Source organism: Dermacentor albipictus, chromosome 7 (assembly GCF_038994185.2).
Source record: "Dermacentor albipictus isolate Rhodes 1998 colony chromosome 7, USDA_Dalb.pri_finalv2, whole genome shotgun sequence".
Lineage (NCBI taxonomy): Eukaryota > Metazoa > Arthropoda > Arachnida > Ixodida > Ixodidae > Dermacentor > Dermacentor albipictus.
This window is the reverse complement of record NC_091827.1, coordinates 74,594,471-74,612,233: the sequence shown is the minus strand read 5'-3', so window position 1 is coordinate 74,612,233 and position 17,763 is coordinate 74,594,471. Positions and strand designations below refer to the sequence as shown.

General features: G+C 45.4%; 1 protein-coding gene across 1 annotated transcript in view; it reads right to left on the bottom strand.

Moving 5' to 3' along the window:
- Positions 1 to 17,763, bottom strand: part of LOC135899106 (glutathione hydrolase 1 proenzyme-like) — a 146,329-nt gene that overhangs the window by 113,341 nt on the left and 15,225 nt on the right. Inside the window, exons 4-6 of the mRNA XM_065428382.1 lie at positions 16,240 to 16,325; positions 6,053 to 6,245; positions 5,421 to 5,563 (exon numbers count right to left, since the gene is read on the bottom strand). Coding sequence (XP_065284454.1) covers positions 5,421 to 5,563; positions 6,053 to 6,245; positions 16,240 to 16,325 — 422 coding nt within the window. The remainder of the gene's footprint in view (positions 1 to 5,420; positions 5,564 to 6,052; positions 6,246 to 16,239; positions 16,326 to 17,763) is intronic.

The window sequence follows — 17,763 nt, the reverse complement described above, 5'->3', positions numbered from 1 at the left end:
CCAAGGCTGAGAAAAACTACTCAACCACTGAAAAAGAATGCTTTGCGGTTATGTGGGCAATTGGTAAATTCCGACCCTAGTTGTACGGTAGACCCCTTAAGGCTGTCAGCGATCAACCACGCCCTGTGCTGGCTCGCCAACCTCAAAGATTCTTCAGGCAGACTAGCCCGTTGGAGCCTGCGCTTACAAGTGTGCAATATTACAGTTGTCTACCGATCTGGAAGGAAGCACAGTGGCGCTGACTGTCACGCGCACCACTCACTACGACGTCATCGGACCCTGGCCATGACTTGCCCTTTGTCGGCGTTATCGACGCCATAAAGGTGCCTGAGCACCAGCGTTCTGACGCTGATCTGCTGCCGCTGATCGAGCACCTCCAAGGAGTTGAAGGTGTTTTACCCCGCTCGCTCGTGCGCGGCCTATCATACTACTTGCACAACAAAGTCCTTTACAGGAAAAAATGAGAGAGCGGTCCCAATACGTACCTCCTTGTCGTGCCATCGGCGCTACGCCAGGACATTTAGCTAGCCTGCCATGATGAGTCATGCGCGGGACACCTGGGATTAGCTAAGACATTAGCAAGGATACGGCAGAGGTATTACAAGCCCCGGCTTTATTCTTCTGTGTAACGGCACGTGAAGGCCTGCCGCGATTGTCAGCGCCACAAGAAACCCCCAGTTAAACCGGCTGGCTTCCCCCATCCTGTAGACCCACCTCAAGCATCGTTCAAACAAATAGGAATGGATCTACTTGGGCCATTCCCAGTGACCTCTTCGCGCAACAGATGGACAGTCGTCGCTACCGACTACTTAACCCGATAAGCCGAATCCGAAGCTATTCTGCAAACAAATTCGTATGAAGTGGCCAAGTTCTTTGTACGCCACATCGTCCTACGACATGGTGCACCGTCAGTTCTCATCACCGACCGCGGTGCGGCATTTACAGCGGAACGTATGCAGGACGTTCTCAAGCTGACGCATAGCTCTCACCGCAAGAGCATTGCGTATCTTCCTGAAACCAATGGATTAACGGAACATCTGAATAGAACGTTGGCTGATATGCTCTCCATGTATGTCGGCGTAGAGCATAAGACGTGGGAGGAGATCTTACACTAAGTGACTTTCGCGTATAACACTGCTGTATAGGAGACTACACAGTTTATGCCGTTCGAACTTGTATACGGGCGCCAAGTCACGTCAACAGTTGACGCCATGTTACCTCTGGCTGATAATAGCCCCAAAAGCGAACACGTGGAAGAGTTCGTACAAAGAGCCGAAGAGGCACGCCAGCTTGCTTGGCACTGTATCCGGAGCCAACAGCATACTGACGCCCTGCGATACAACCAGGGTGCACACGAAGTCCATTGCAATACCGGCGCCTGTGTCTGGGTCTGGACGCCCGTCCGTCGCCGTGGACTCTCGGAAAAGTTGATCCGCCGGTATTTGGGTTCCTACAAGGTCACACGACGCCTCAGTGACGTGGCCTACGAAGTCGTCCCCTGCAGTTCTGACCCTGGTTCACTCCGTCGTCCTCCTCGCGCTGAAGTTGTTCATGTAGTGCGCATGAAACCATACTATGTGCGTACATGAACGCCGAGACCCACCTGAGGAGCTCCATTTCTTATGTCGCTGAAAGAACTTTTTGACGTGACCGAGAACGTCGCTTTTCGCACGGGGGGCAATTGACACTAGGATGTGGGGCTGCCGCACCGAAGGACGGCACCCGCGAAGGTCGGCGCTATGAAAGACGATGAAGTGCGTAAGCCGCACGCTCTTCTTCTGGCCCGCCATTAAAGAGAAACGTCTATTTTGTACGACTCCGTCTTCAATCTACGTTGCAATATTGTAGGTTGCAGATACAGCGGGCGTACACTGCGCAGGCTGTCCTTACCAAAGTAAGGACAGCCTGCGGTAGGACAGGTTATATCACACCATGAATATTTACACTAATGCCAAACGAAATTCTGATGCATAAATGAGCTGGCATGCGTTATATTTTCCAACCAGCATACGAATGATTACGAGTACATGGATTCACTGAAACTTCATGCTTTAACTTTTGAGCAGTCTTCACCGGTCCCTTTCAAGTGTTCTGGAACGTTGCGGCGGTGGGCTTTTCGTTCGGCGGTCAATATGAGTGAACTCTCGGAGCATATTTCTCCTGGCTGCTTCATAGAACCAAGCTCCTGCTAAGACGTTGCCGGAATTTAGGTGCGCCGGGGGGTGGAAGTAAATCCAGCGAAACCGTCCCGCCGGCAATCTTCATAGGCGTTCGAGAGCCTTAGCGTCTTTCCATGGCAGGCATCCAGCCACAATTTGTAATTCACTAGGCGCCCAAGCAAGAAAGGCATTCTCAACAAGATGGATGCTTGAAGTGATTAACCCTTTAAGGACGCCACCTATTGTTAGGCTAAAAAATAGAAATTTTCTTTCTTACTGTGCAATATACATCGATAAGAAGCTGTATCAAGGAGTTGAAAACTAGTTTTTCATGCTTTTTCAGCAACAGGAGGGAAGCACCGAAACGAAAGCTCAGTGCCCTTCAACCCGAGCAACCGATGTGTGTTTCGAATTTGTACAGAGAGCTCTCGATATATGGGAACCGTAAATTGACATTTAATTTACTTTACATCCCATGTGTGAGACCACCGCAGCCGAACACCTCGCATCGGCTGGTCTGCTCTACACGTGCTTCCAAATAATGCGAGCCTCGTGCCTCCTCTGTATTCCATCAAAGGACGGTTGATGCATGTCATTCGGCGTTGGCCTTGAACACAAATAACCGTAATATTCATATTCAATACCAAAGCTCAGCATGGAAAATGAATTTTCTGGTATGTTGCTTTTCGTATGTTGTTCTGGTAGGCAAATTTCGTCACTGTGCTTGAGCAAAACGATGACGCTTGAGCCAACGTTTTGACATGGGTCCAGTCTACGTGAGGGCACCAACGTGGCAACGCTGTTACCAATATCGAATCTCTCCCGAAAATAAAGTTATCAACAAGGCTTTTTTTATATTTGAAATGGGTGTTCCGGGAACTATATTTGGAAAGATTGAGCACTCTCGTAAGAAAGCCGTAAGTCGCTGGGCAATCTCATTATTTCCTCGAGGTCCCATTGAAACGAAAGTCTACACCGGAAGCAATAATTTTATTAACTGTGAGCTGGAACAGTCCAAAGTCCTCAATTGGGTCTTCTTTAAAAATCAAAAGAGCCAACATTGATAATTGCGTATTTGAGAGAATTTCGAGTGTAGAACAGCGGTGCCAAGTCAGTAATTAACTCCAAGTTAATTACGGTCGAAAGCTTCTCGTGCGATTCATGCCCCACATTGCAGGCTGCGTGTAACGTCAGCGGTGAGTAGCAGGCCTCAACAGTTGTCGAGGCTGCCCTCTTCGGTTTTCTCTCAATATATTTCTCTCACTCAATACATTACGAGCAAAATTAATCTTTAGGATAGAAACAATATTCAGGCAGTGTGAATGCTAGTCAACATGCATTCGTGAAACTCTCGCATCTCACCCACTGGCCATTGGACATTGCACCTGCAAAAGCCGTCTGCTTTTTCCAATGTCTGACAGCTATTCTGACTAGATCGCTTAAGAGCAAATTATTTTATTCATCTAGTGACTCTAGGTTGAGGTATTGTCTCCGTGTGCTTTTAGTAAAAAATACAAGAGTGAAGTACCGACACTTATTGCACTATCTCCAGGATAGGCAAGTTCGAGTAAGCGTATTGACCCTGGATACAGTCCCATGGCAACAGGGTTCATTCCCGAAACAGCAAAAATGGCGTAGGTCACGTGTTGAGATTCCACCTATTGCTACCTTCCTTAGCAGGTAGGCCAGCGCTATGGTGCGATACACTGTGCAGAATGAAATCAATTTTTAACGCTTCAAGCCTGATTAGCCTCTTAGATTTTAACACATGGGCGGAATAAGCATGTACTTTTTTTTCATTGTTGTGCTTAGGGTCAAGACATTTCTAAAGCAAACTTTCGCGGAATACCTATGACACACACGCCAAGCTAGCATATACTTACGGGAAAAAAAGTGCTAACGTTATGCGAGTAAATACGGCACTATATTGCAAAATTCTTTCATATATTGTGGAATCCTTGTTCTTTGCAAATTGGAAATGTCATTGAATTGTATGGAGCTTGCTAGAAGAAACAACCTGAGAAAACCCTGGCTCCCGTGTCTACAATTTGTGCAATTAGAGCAGCATATATTGACATGGTTAATAAACGGATTTGACTGAACTTCATCCTTTTGGCTTCAAAGGGCTCAGGGACATTGAATTCTACATGCAACGATCATCTTTAATTGTACGTGTGTGCAGCAGCCTATTGTTTTTGCACATTCAAGAAATTTGGACGCTTTGGAAATAAAGGAATATAAAACTCAATAAGGTTACGAAACCAGCCGAGGCCGCCATAAAGAGATTTAAACAAATGAAAGTACTTCCTATGCTTGACCTGGTAACCCAACGTTCGTGCTTCCAGAGCACGTTGCTTCAATTTTCGCTGGAAGCTGTTCGTATTGATAGAAGTTTTGTTTTTCGAGTATGTGGACTGGTGAAGTCCCACTCCGGGGTTCCTCTTAAATGTTCCCGAGAAGGGTTGAGCACAGCATAAAGCAAATGCAGGCGGTTACCTTCACTACGGAAAAAAAACAGCAAGTCGCGTTATTTCTCAAGTAAAAAATGTCTCGGTGCGTATAAGAACATTGGATATCTATAATACCAAAAGAGAATACTGTTGTCTTCATGACACGTAGCTACAGTCTCTACGATATGCTTCGTCATGGCATCATTTGCCGTTGTGCTTAGCCGCATGTGTGCCACTTCGTGTGTTTCCTGGTGGGCATATAAGGTTTTGCAATTCACCGATGGCAAGTGACAATGGCATGTATCCTCGCTAATGACATGGCGATTTCGAGAAGGTCGCGGAAGACAGCTGTGGAACACACTGACGATCGTCTTAGATGGTTTCGGTCAGTTTTTGTCAAGCTCTTGTGCATGTTAATTGTGTATAGAAGTAAACATTTTGATTAGATTAGAAATCCGTAACATCGCACTTACTCACCAGGGCACTGTGGATCCTATGCGAAGTTCAGGGGAATAAAGTTGGACATGACCTTGATGTTTGTCTTCGAATAACTAACCTGTCTGCTGCTATTTTTTGCGAAAAGAGTACTAAAAGATTTCTTTCTAAACTGATTGGGCATAGAACTGACATAAGCAGGCACAAAGTGCCTCAGAAAAGGCTTGCCTACGTTTCTATGGATGGACTTATCATTGTCGAATTGGGTGTTTCCCATTCGGATGCCTCTAAAGCTTGAATGGACAGAGCAGCGTAGCATGAGTGTGCTTTTAGGTCACCAGGGCTAATAGTTTACCCAGAGACTACACAGCTTTACCTGTTCCAAGGCCGCTGACAATTTCTTTGCCGACTTCAGTGTAAAAATGTTCTGCGCCTTTCTTCGAAATGTCCTCCAGAAGTTTTGCCAGATCCGGTTGCACAAGCTTGTCGCCTTCTTTGCTGACGCCATCGAAGATTTTCCTAGAGCAATCAAACGTACGGCATTCACCACATCGTCATTTCGCTACAATTTAAAACAAGCAAAACAAGATCAACAACAGCCACGACGGCAACAACAAGAGAAACAAAGACAACAACTGCAACGAAAGACCTCAGCAAACCTTCTGAACCCCTACAGACAAGACTCCCAGAAAAAAAAAGAACAGGCAAGGGAGATAGAGATAGAGGGAGAGAGGTAGAGGGAAATAAACGAGGGGCACAATTTCTCCCTGTCCGTCATAGCTGTATACGTCTTATATTTGCCTGGTAATTTCTTTTCTCTCTCCCTCAGCACTCTCTATAGTTCCGAAACTAAACCAATCATCCCATAATTATTCGCGGAAAGTGGGAAAATTGCCAACATGCGGTATGTGGATTCACGTGCGCTGAATGTATGAGGGCGACAAATCCAATTTACAGTGATAGGCCAATGACGACGGGGAAAATGTGGAGAATATCTATAACGCGTACTTGATGTCCGTTTTGGATAATTCAGTTGCGTGCTTGGCGAGAACTTTCGCAAAGTGCTTCTTGATAGGAAAGCCTTCCTTGGCCAACTTAATAGCGGGCGTGAAGAGATCTTCCCATCTCATGGTACCTCTGAGCTTTTCGTGAAGTTCCTTGTAACCTCGTACGGCTCCAGGCACAATCGACGCCTTCGCTCCTGCGAGGCACCAAAATGAGCAAACGTATCAAGACTGCTGATTGATTTGTTGTCTCGAGACCCGAGGTCTCAGGGACGTGGTTGCTTTCAAAGCCGGTTCTTGCTTCCGGTTTTTTTAAAGCATTGCGAAGAGTATTTTTTTTGCTCACTTTATACACGTTCTCCGTACCACAGCTCTGCCTGTCTGTGTTTGTCACCTATGCCGAAATCGGCAATTTAGTTACTTCAGGATGGCGTTGCCGAATGCAAGAGGTATCAAAGGGTCTCAGATGAGCGAACTTAATAATTGCAGAAACTGTAAAGTTACTGGCACCGGTGTAATCAGCGCTAATATGATGCAAATTTGACGACGTTACTCTACTATAGACTGCATTACCCCGGAAGTATGGCCTGCCTGGCCTCTGGTAAAAAAAAAAAAAAGTTGTCCCAACCAAGGTCACCAAACTCGATCTGAAAGAAAAGGACGTTCACTTACGGCAAGTGCGAAACAAAGCGAATGAGAAAGCTTACAAGAATAAATTAAACAGACGGGTGACAAAAAACTTTTCGCCTCCGACCATGGAACGAATAAAATAAAGCAAATTATGCTAAAATATTGCGCAATATTCTAATATTACAATATCTATGTTACCACTTCCCCGAATTCCAGTACATATAACTATATATAGCGTGTACGTCAGCGTTGTCTTTGTGCTCTTCGACTTTCATGAATACGCATTTTTGATGAAATACCCGATTCAGTCACCGAAGGAACGTTCATGAGCCAAATTTACTTAGGTTCTATTTAGAAAGAACAACACTTTTTGCAAGTTAGTTCCGGATACTTATGGAACTTATGGGAAGCGAGAATCTGACCGTACGATTTGCGCATGCAAGCGGAAAGAGTAACAGTGTCCTTGTACTCCTTTTCGCGAAAACTGCTTTTTTTTTATTCAGCAAATGAAAGAGGATGTGTAAGATCGCTAGCGTTGCCCGTCGTGGCCTAGATGGCACGGCCCTGCACTTTTCTCCATGGTGCAAGCGTTCGATTGCTGCCACGGCGGCCACATTTCCATACAGTCAGACTGCCAGGAAAAAGAAATGAATACGCACGTGCACCGCACCTTGGGCGCCTGTTTAAGGGATAGCGAATAAAAATTTTGCCGCCAAGTTTTTTTACCCAAAGGAAATCTGGGGTGCCATAATGGCCAAGAGAAAGCGGTTTTTCGAAAAAAATCGAAGGAAAATATTTATTTATTTATTTATTTATTTGATGCCTGCTTTGCCTTTGCCGGCATTACAGCAGGGGGATACATAAAAATAAGCATCGTATTTAAGACCAATAAAGAAACTAATTACACAAAGCACGGTAAAAAACATCATTTGACACATCGGATACGATCATAGGCGGAAGATTATTCCACTCTCTTATACATCTAACAAAAAATGAATAGCGGAAGACGTCACCTTTAAAGGAAAATTCCTTTATTTTGAGACTGTGGTCCCTTCTTTGGGATATATAGGACGGCTCTTGAACGTACTTCTCCTTATTGATTCCAGTTTTAGAATGGTAGATATTATGGAAAATTTTCAATCTGAGGTTTCGTCTACAATCTCTCAATTCTTCCCATTTAAGTTTACGTTTGCTTTCGCTCATGCTAAGTTGACGATCCCAATTACCTAGAACGAATCGCACTGCCCTATTCTGTATTTTTTCAAGCGTATCGGCCAGCTCTTTGGTATACGGATCCCAGCAAACTCATGCGTACTCCAGCAATGAGCGCACATGACTGAAATACAGTTGTTCTTTTAAATTAAATGGAAGTGCGCTCAAATTTCGTCTTAAGAAACCCAAAACACGTGCAGCCTTTACTTTGATGTGGTGAACGTGCTTAGTCCACCTCAAATCACTCGTTAAATAAACTCCTAGATATTTATATTCCCTGGCCGTGCTTAAAGTAGCGCTATTTATGGTATACGTATTCAACTGGTATGAACGTTTCCTCGTAAAGGTGACGTGAACACACTTTTTAACAGCGACATTTCTGAATGGGCACACCAGGATGATATTACATCCAAATCATACTAAATTTATTCATTTTCTCGTAAACTACAGCAGCTAGCTGCCACGTCGTGATAGACAGTATGTAACGCTAATGCCAACAAATTCTGCTGCCGAGACTTCCGAGATCATTCCGTGTCACTGAAGCAATCTCGGAGGCCACGCTGCTGCTCTCGTTTCTTTCCCATCGACATCACCACCCATCATCCACTGGCTCGCGTAGCCTGCGCCTCGGCCCGTTCGATGCGGCATGGCTGGTGGTGAACATTTCGCGATGGGCAGCTTCTTTGTCTCGTTTTCCTGCTGGAAATGTCTCGGGGCACATATGATAAGTGTGCTAACTTGGAAGCTGCTGTACTACGCCTAGAACCGACGTCTCGCACGTGCGATAGTAAAGGTGCTCATCGTCATGAACTGGCAAAAACAAAAATTTTGCGACAGTGTCGCTTCATTTTGCACTAACATTGCCTACGTGAGCGTACAACATACACGAGCGGCAAGCATGGCGTGCCACGAAGTGACGTCTCCCCAGACAGCTGTCGATAGAGCCGGTGGACATAGCTCGATGGGCACTGCGACCAACAACGTTTGCAATCCACGGGAGGTATTGTGCAAGAGTGCACCTAGTGGACATGCCCATTTGGTCTGCCCCTAAGTGCTGATTGACTGCGGCGCCTGGTTGCTGCGGACGCGCAGCCGAGCCCAGCCAATCAGAACTTCAACTGCAGACCAAATGGAGATGTCCACTAGGCGGACTCGTGCAGAATACCTCCCCAGCTCGACTCGTCATAGAGCAATTATCTTTTTCCAGACGACAAATGGTCTTACAAGTATGTTACGCGTAAACGATGACAATTCATTTTCTCGACACCGTTAGTAGGAAAGCAAACATACAGAGACGCCCCGTTGAGATTGACGGTGTGTGCTGCGCATCTTCGAAATTCTCTAGCACTGTGGCTACCGATCTAGCCAGTGGTTATATTAGTTTTGCGCTCACCTGAGTAGAATGATCGTGTCTTAGAGAATGGTCTACTTAGATAATCATCGTGCCTTTGCCGGCAAAATATTGTTCCCCGAGTTTATGTTTTATGCCTGCTTAGTCGCGGGAATTCAATGTCTTCTTCTTTTTTTTGTTTTTATCTGATACTTGATCTAGCTCGGTTGCTGATACTGATATATGCGCCAGCAATTCGTAGAATTTCCAATTTCTCCGAAAGCCGAAGCTTCGATTGCAATAGCAAATTCGTAACAGCTATACGAAGTAATGACAGTAACTTTATTGCCCGTAGAAACATGGAAACACTCGCTAAGAAACTAAGATACCAAGCATGGGGTCAGCACACACGGAGAAACGTGAGCAGATCACACTCGATGACCGCGGATCCTGGTTTTCAAAACGCTAGCGTAGGGAAGTGCGGTAAGAGCAGCGAGCGAAGTCACCTTCGTGCTGTCTTTCGCTTCAATACGAACTGAGAAGCGAGAAAACAGCACCACACAGCAATGTGCCGCCCGCGCAACTAGGCTCTGCCTGCAAAGTACACAGCCGTGTAGATAAAGCCCCCGAGATCACACGCGGCCGCGGCTTGCTACCGAAGTCCAGTGCCCCCGCCCCCACGCCTCGCTGCTCCCCTCCCTCCGGGTCCGTGCGCGCGACGGAAGATGGCGCGCTTCCTCCCCATTTTCCTCCCTTCAGCGCACAAGAAGGAGGTGTCATCGTCGGTTCCCCTTCCGTTCTTTCTCCACGTACGCACTTGCTAAAGTCACTTGATAGTTTGAAAGTAGCGACACTCTTTGAACTCTGCCGCCACCGCGGGACCTCCTCGCCACCTCTTCGCCCCTTGTGCGTTCCCCCGGCGGCAACCAGTTTTTCCCCCGTTTTTCTGCACAACGATTGGTCTCCCTGCCGTTGCCCTCGAAAACGCGCGGATCTTGAGTTTTGCTTGTGTTTTTCTTTTGCGTTCGCGCCATTTCCCTCCTGAGCACGGCTGGCTAGGCGCTTTAGCTCGGCGTAGCGAACGTTGTACGCTGTGTTTCCTGCTCTATGTGCTAGCGCTATGTCGTGCTTTTGCACATATAACTACAGCAGAAAGCCTCAAGACGGTTATGCCGTTTTTATGATACCACAAGGAAAGCGTGACGGCTTGCGCAGGAAGCAGTGGCTGCATGACATTGGCCGAAAGAACTTTGTTCCTACAAAGAACAGCGACGTTTGCTATCTGAGGCGTCTTATAGCTCGTAGCAAAGCATCCCGTAATGCTGCATTTTTTTTTATTCTTCCGGCCTGCTCACCAGCGTTTTTGTTGCGGTTCTCCTACGTATGCTTAATATTTTGATGCGGCTCCATTACCTCGCACGTCGCTAACTGTTGTTATTCAGTCGAAAGTGCAGCATTACACATTTTGCTTTGCACCCTGAAAAAATTAGTGGCAAGTATACCCGTGCTAATGCACGTAATGAGCGTTAGCTTTTTTAAGTTTTAAGGCGAAAGCCTTTAATCTCTGTGTGTCAAGGTCACGTTGTAAACTGGAAGTTTCACGTGACCCAAGGAAGGCCAGAGAAGACCCAAAGCATGTGTACCCCTGTATAAGATAATGATTACCCAAGTTAATTAATGAATCATTAGTGATTGACATAAGGTGGATTAAGGAGGATTAGGGTTGATTAGAGTGCATTAAGAAGGATTAAGATGCATGAATAAAGAATAAGGTGGGTGGAGGAGGACTAAAGCGGATTATGGTGGATTAAGGTGAAGGGTTGATGAAATGGTAATAAAACCGATTAGGGTGGATTGGGGTGCATGACGAGGATTAGGAAGGATTAAGGTGGGTAAAGGAAGAATAAGGCCGATTAATGTGGATTAAGGTGAATTAGGGTTGATAAAGGAGAATTAAGACTGATTAGGATGGATTAGAGTAGATTAAGGTGGATTAGGGTCCATGGAGCTGAATTAAGTTTGATAGAGGTGGATTAGGGTGTATTAAGGTAGATTGGTACTATTAAGTAGGATTCAGTTGGATTAAGGTGCACGAATAAGGTCTTAGGTGGATGAAGGAGGATTAAGGCGGATTATGATGGATTAGTGTTGATAATGGAGGATTAAGACCATATAGGATAGGCTAAGGTGCATTAAGGGCGATGTAGGTTGATTAGGTTGTATTAAGGTGGATTACGGTGCACTAAGCTGAATTAGGGTTCATGGAGTATTAAGGCCGATTAGTCTACCTACCCCTAATGCACATTAATCCACCGAATCTACATTCATTGACCTTACTCCTCCTTCTTTCATTTTGATCCACCCTAATCCACTTTCATCGACCTTAATCTACTCTAAGCAAATTTAATGCACTTTAAACCTCCTTAATCAACCCAAAGGCTCCCTCATTCACTTTAATCCACCCTAATCCACTAGAATCGTCCTTAATTCACCTTAATCCACCCGAACCTACATTAATCTATCTTAGTACACCCTAATCCTCCGTAATGCACCCTAATCCTCCTTCATTCACTCTAATTCACCCTAGCCAACCATAATCATCCTTAATAGACCTTACTCCTTCTTAATCCACCCTTATCCTTCTTTATGCACATCAATCCACCCTAATCCACTATAATGGTCCTTAACGGGACACTAAAGGGAAACAATAAATCAGTTTAGACTAATAAAGCATTGTTTGAGAACCCTGCAGGCAGTCATTTCAAAAAGATCGTTTGAATATTAGATGAGAAAATGAAGGTCCAAGTATCAGTATTTGAATTTCGCGCCGAAACCGCAGCGCCGCTACGTCAGCGTGACGTCAGGGTTTCCAAAGTATGTTTTCGCATTTCGACCGCGTTGGCTGAATAAAGGTTCCCGAAACTTGCCATGTTTAATGCTTGGTTCCTTTAGAACACAATGTAGTCAATCTGTACCGCTATATATAATTAGTAGGCCCTAGAAAATGCCATCAAAATCCAAGACGTCACAGCCCCCAGATGCGCGAACTCAAGTAGGCGTCGCCACCCGAATATCGTTCTTGCGCTTTTTCTGGCTTACCAAACGTCTGATCGTTGTAAGAGTGGTGTTTTTGGTGTTGTAGAACGGTAATTTACTGACGCAGGAGAAATAATTTTTCACTTTAGTGTCCCTTTCATGCACCTCAACGCACCTTAATCCACCCTAATACACCTTCATCGACCTTAACCCAACCTAGTCCTCCTTTATGCACCCTAATTCTCTTCATTCACCCTGTTGCGCCTTCATCGACTTTAATCCACCTTAAACCTCCTTAATACACCCGAATTCATCTTAATCCAATCACTAATCAATCATTACTTTGCTAATCATTATTCATCTCTTATACGCATCTGCACATACTTTGGTTCGCTTCCCGCCTTCCTTCGGTCACGTGATATTTTCTGTAGCTCACAACGGGACCTTAAAACAGAGGTCTAAGGCTTTCGCTTAATAAACCACACACAAAGGGATGTGTCGCAAGCAATACTAGATCAGACGCATGAAGTAAAGCATCTGATCATGTGGCTGAAAAATTATTGGGAGTATAGAATTCGCCTCAAAGCTCCATTTACCTCGGTATATCCCGTTCATACGGCTTTAAGAAAAACCAACCTCCTCATAAACGTTGCTTCCAACATTATCGATGCTGTTATTAGCATTTCTCAAAATTTTCAACCCCACCGGGGCGCGCAACTGGCCCAAAATAACACGCCTCCATAGAATCCTGCAGCCCATCCACGGGAGCCCAGGAGGAAAAGCGTGCCGTGCGCAGCCGGCGGACGAGGAGAATCGTGGAGGACAGCGCCGTGAGGAGGAAAGAGTTGCTACTTTCAAATTATCAAGGGGATTTAGCACTTGCAGCACGAGAACACCACCTTCTGCCTCCCTCCTTTCCACAGCGTTTCGTGTACTAGATTAAGCAAGGAAAGTCGGCTCCGCTCGCGTGCGTTCGGAATTTCCCCGTAATTCCTATTGTAATAAAATATTCGCATTGATGACTAGTTACTGATCGAATAGAAGGCGCAATGGCATAGGACAGGTTTCGATTCTTTATTCATTGTTTCGAATATTCGCATGTTCTTAGCTATATGCGCTTAACCTCGTCGAACTTGCAGGCTGTGGTACGAGTTCGTACGAACAGTTCCATAGACGCATATCTCCGAATATCCTTCGAATCATCATCATCAGCCTGGTTACGCCCACTGCAGGGCAAAGGCCTCTCCCATATTTCTCCAACAACCCCGGTCATGTACTAATTGTGGCCATGCCGTCCCTGCAAACTTCTTAATCTCATCCGCCCACCTAACTTTCTACCGTCCCCTGCTACGCTTCCCTTCTCTTGGAATCCAGTCCGTAACCCTTAATGACCACCGGTTATCTTCCCTCCTCATTACATGTCCTGCCCATGCCCATTTCTTTTTCTTAATTTCAACTAAGATGTCATTAACTCGCGTTTGTTCCCTCACCCAATCTGCTCTTTTCTTATCCCTTAACGTTACACCAATCATTCTTCTTTCCATAGCTCGTTGCGTCGTCCTCAATTTGAGTAGAACCCTTTTTGTAAGCCTCCAGGTTTCTGCCCCGTAGGTGAGTACTGGTAAGACACAGCTATTATACACTTTTCTCTTGAGGGATAATGGCAACGTGCTGTTCATGATCTGAGAATGCCTGCCAAACGCACCCCAGCCCATTCTTATTCTTCTGATTATTTCTGTCTCATGATCCGGATCCGCAGTCACTACCTGCCCTAAGTAGATGTATTCCCTTATGACTTCCAGTGCCTCGCTGCCTATTGTAAACTGCTGTTCTCTTCCGAGACTGTTAAACATTACTTTAGTTTTCTGCAGATTAATTTTTAGACCCACTATTCTACTTTGCCTCTCCAGGTCAGTGAGCATGCATTGCAGTTGGTCCCCTGAGTTACTAAGCAAGGCAATATCATCAGCGAATCGCAAGTTACTAAGGTATTCTCCATTAACTTTTATCCCCATTTCTTCCCCATCCAGGTCTCTGAATACCTCCTGTAAACACGCTGTGAATAGCATTGGAGAGATCGTATCTCCCTGCCTGACGCCTTTCTTTATGGAGGACTATGGTGGCTGTGGAGCCGCTATGGATATTTTTCAGTATTTTTACATATGGCTCGTCTACACCCTGATTCCGTAATGCCTCCATGACTGCTGGGATTTCGACAGAATCAAATGCTTTCTCGTAATCAATGAAAGCTATATATAAGGGTTGGTTATATTCCGCACATTTCTCTATCACCTGATTGATAGTGTGAATATGATCTATTGTTGAGTAGCCTTTACGGAATCCTGCCTGGTCCTTTGCTTGACAGAAGTCTAAGGTGTTCCTGATTCTATTTGCGATTACCTTAGTAAATAGTTTGTAGGCAACGGACAGTAAGCTGATTGGTCTATAATTTTTCAAGTCTTTGGCGTCCCCTTTCTTATGGATTAGGATTATGTTAGCGTTTTTCCAAGATTCCGGTACGCTCGACGTTATGGGGCATTGCGTATACAGGGTGGCCAGTTTCTCTAGAACAATCTGCCCACCATCCTTCAACAAATCTGCTGTTACCTGATCCTCCGAATATGTTACCTGATCCTTCGAATATGAGTGCTATATATTTCCAAATCTTTCTAAAACGCAGGCCATGGCCACACATGGGAGAGCCATGCACAGGCCATGCATGGGCAGTACATCAGTAGCCCCTTACATGAGCAGGCCATGTAACGTGCAGCACTGCACACAGTGACATGCTAGAGTTAGTGGGTGTAAACGTAAGCGAAGGGTAGCCGTTAACATGAGAACTAAGCCGTGTATCCAAATTAGGTAAATGTTAGGCATGACGCTAGACAGAGGTAACTGGAGAACGCCGGAATAGGTCTTCCTCCTGCAGTATAAATAAACGATTATGGTGTGATTATGTATTTTGACAACAATTTGACTATTATTTGAATAGAACGCTGTTTATGTTTTCGGCAGCGTCAAAGCAAATCGGTGCCCGGGTGTACTTAATTTCCCTTCAAATGAAGTGCAGCTCACATAGCAACAAAGTGGTTATTGAGTTTTTTTTTTGCATTAGAATATATATAAAGACTAGTGCTCGAGGCAAATATCCGACCTAGTCGCTGGCATCAACGCAGATCGTCGACTCGATGTTCTGTACTAAATGCAAGCGCCATAATATCGCTCCCGCGCACCAAATGCTTAAGGCGCGAGAGAAAACTTGCGAGGCTGCACTGAGAAGCTTGTTTTCCCGATCACCCGCGTGCAAGACAGGAAGCCAGGGAAAAATTAGGCGAGTTTCCGTCGCATGCAAAGCCGCACGGGGGAGGGAGGAGGGGGAAAGAGTTCGAAGGGAGCAAGGGGTAGGAGAGAGTATGGCGAGCATTCAGCTCCAGCAGTGGTTGCGCATAGCGCTTCTGATAGCGACCGCGCGGGCCCCTCCTTCAAGACGATCTGCGCTGGGTACAAAGCCTACGCGTACTCAGGGCTAAGTCTGTGCTCCATTCTCACCGCTTAGTTCACAATGAAGCAAGAGGCATCGCGAATGGCAATTCGCTCACTGCTGCTGCCACTCTTTCTCAAAAAGGTGTTTTCAGAGGGAGAGTCCACGGTCATAGAGTCAGATGTGTTCACGTTTGCCTGTGTGCACGTGACACCAGGCTTGTTAATTTAGTCAGTTACCGAATGTTTAAAAGTGTATACAGCCAAAAAAACTACTACCTTTACTTGTATATCCCTCTAATAATTTTCTATCGCAATCGATGCTTGGCCTTGTGGGCAAAATTCTGACGTTTTTCTTTCTTTCCGACTTTTAAGCGCCAAACATATTTTTAAATTTATTTAGGCTCCTGGCTCGGTTATTCACGTTACCGCTATAATTTTCCGTTGCGTTGATCACTGGCACTTGAACGCAGTGAAAGATGAATAAACCATCAAAAATGTACCTCGCTTGACTGTGTTCTCATCCACGTTGGTCACGTCAGCTGGCGATATTCCAAGGGCATTCAAAGCTTCGACTTTATCGTTTTTCCTGCGTGTGGCACAAATCAAAAGGCGACACACTGAGACTCTTTAACAACTATTCCTTTTTTCTACACAAATCTTTCCCGAGGACCGATTGCTTAAGATATTTTTACTATTGGGCTAAATATTGTTCACAACTGTTGACTTGTGTATTGAAGAAATTGGACTACTGGGTACTTAAGGTTACGTAGACGAAATAGAATATTGCTCGGATGTGCAAAATGCACGAACCTTGCTTTCGTTGCAGTTCGGAGTCCATTCGTATAAATGAATGAATGAATAAATCCTTTATTTTAGGGCAGGGGATGGCTCTAGGCCGCTGATGGGGATTAGGAGGGAAGCGAATCAATAAAGAAGACTTGACGCAAATTGTAAGTTGCCCAAAATATAGTCACAGGAATGTAAAGTCATATTTACATTTCTCGTCCCTTCGCCTTCGAGCTTCGAATCAAAATAGAGGCGAAGTTATGTAAACATAAACACACACTTGGACGATAAGTTGTCCTTTCAAGTGCACTAGGCAGCTCCGTTAGTAGATGCAAAGCAGCTTGGCGACCCACAAGGCCACAGTTGTCTTTTCAAGATGCCCAATAATGTGAACGAGAGAACAGCCGCCGCTGCAGCCCGATTGGTAGCGCAAGGACCTTCTAATCCCGACGTTGTGTCTTTCAATTCTACCAAAGGCAAGTTGTTTATTGATCCACTTTAATTTCACTTATCTCTCGTAGGCTTCAGTTAAAAAGCTACTTATAGTTTCCCCTAAGCGTTCCTTCGCTTCATTATGAGTTAGCTTCAAATGGTGGTGCCTAGCAGCAAAATGCTCCCGCTGTTCACCATCTTCTCGACTCGAGCTAGTTTGTCATAGCAGAACAGAACTACATGCCGTGGATGAAGGAAAACGTGTCGTACAAAGCACCGCCAGAACAAATGAAGCCTAATAATGAATAGATGCTAAGAAGTATCTTGTGAAATAGGCCTTCCGACAGGCATCATCATCATCAGCAGCAGCAGCAGCAGCCTGGTTACGCCCACTGCTGGGCAAAGGCCTCTCCCACACTTCCCCAAATACCCCGGTCATGTACTAATTGTGGCCATGTTGTCCCTGCAAGCTTCTTAATCTCATCCGCCCACCTAACTTTTTACCGCCCTCTGCTACGCTTCCCTTCCCTTGGAATCCATTCCGTAACTCTTAATGACCATCGGTTATCTTCCCTCTTCATTACGTGTGGTGGCCATGCCCATTTCTTTGTCTTGGTTTCAACTAAGATATCATTAACTCGCGTTTGTTCCCTCACCCAATCAGCTCTTTTCTTATCCCTTAACGTTACACCTATCATTCTTCTTTCCATACCTCCGACAGGTGCAGGCAAGCGGTATGTATTAGCTGTGGAGCGCAGCGAAAGTATTGGCGATAGTACAGCGGAAAACATATGGCTAAGGTCAAT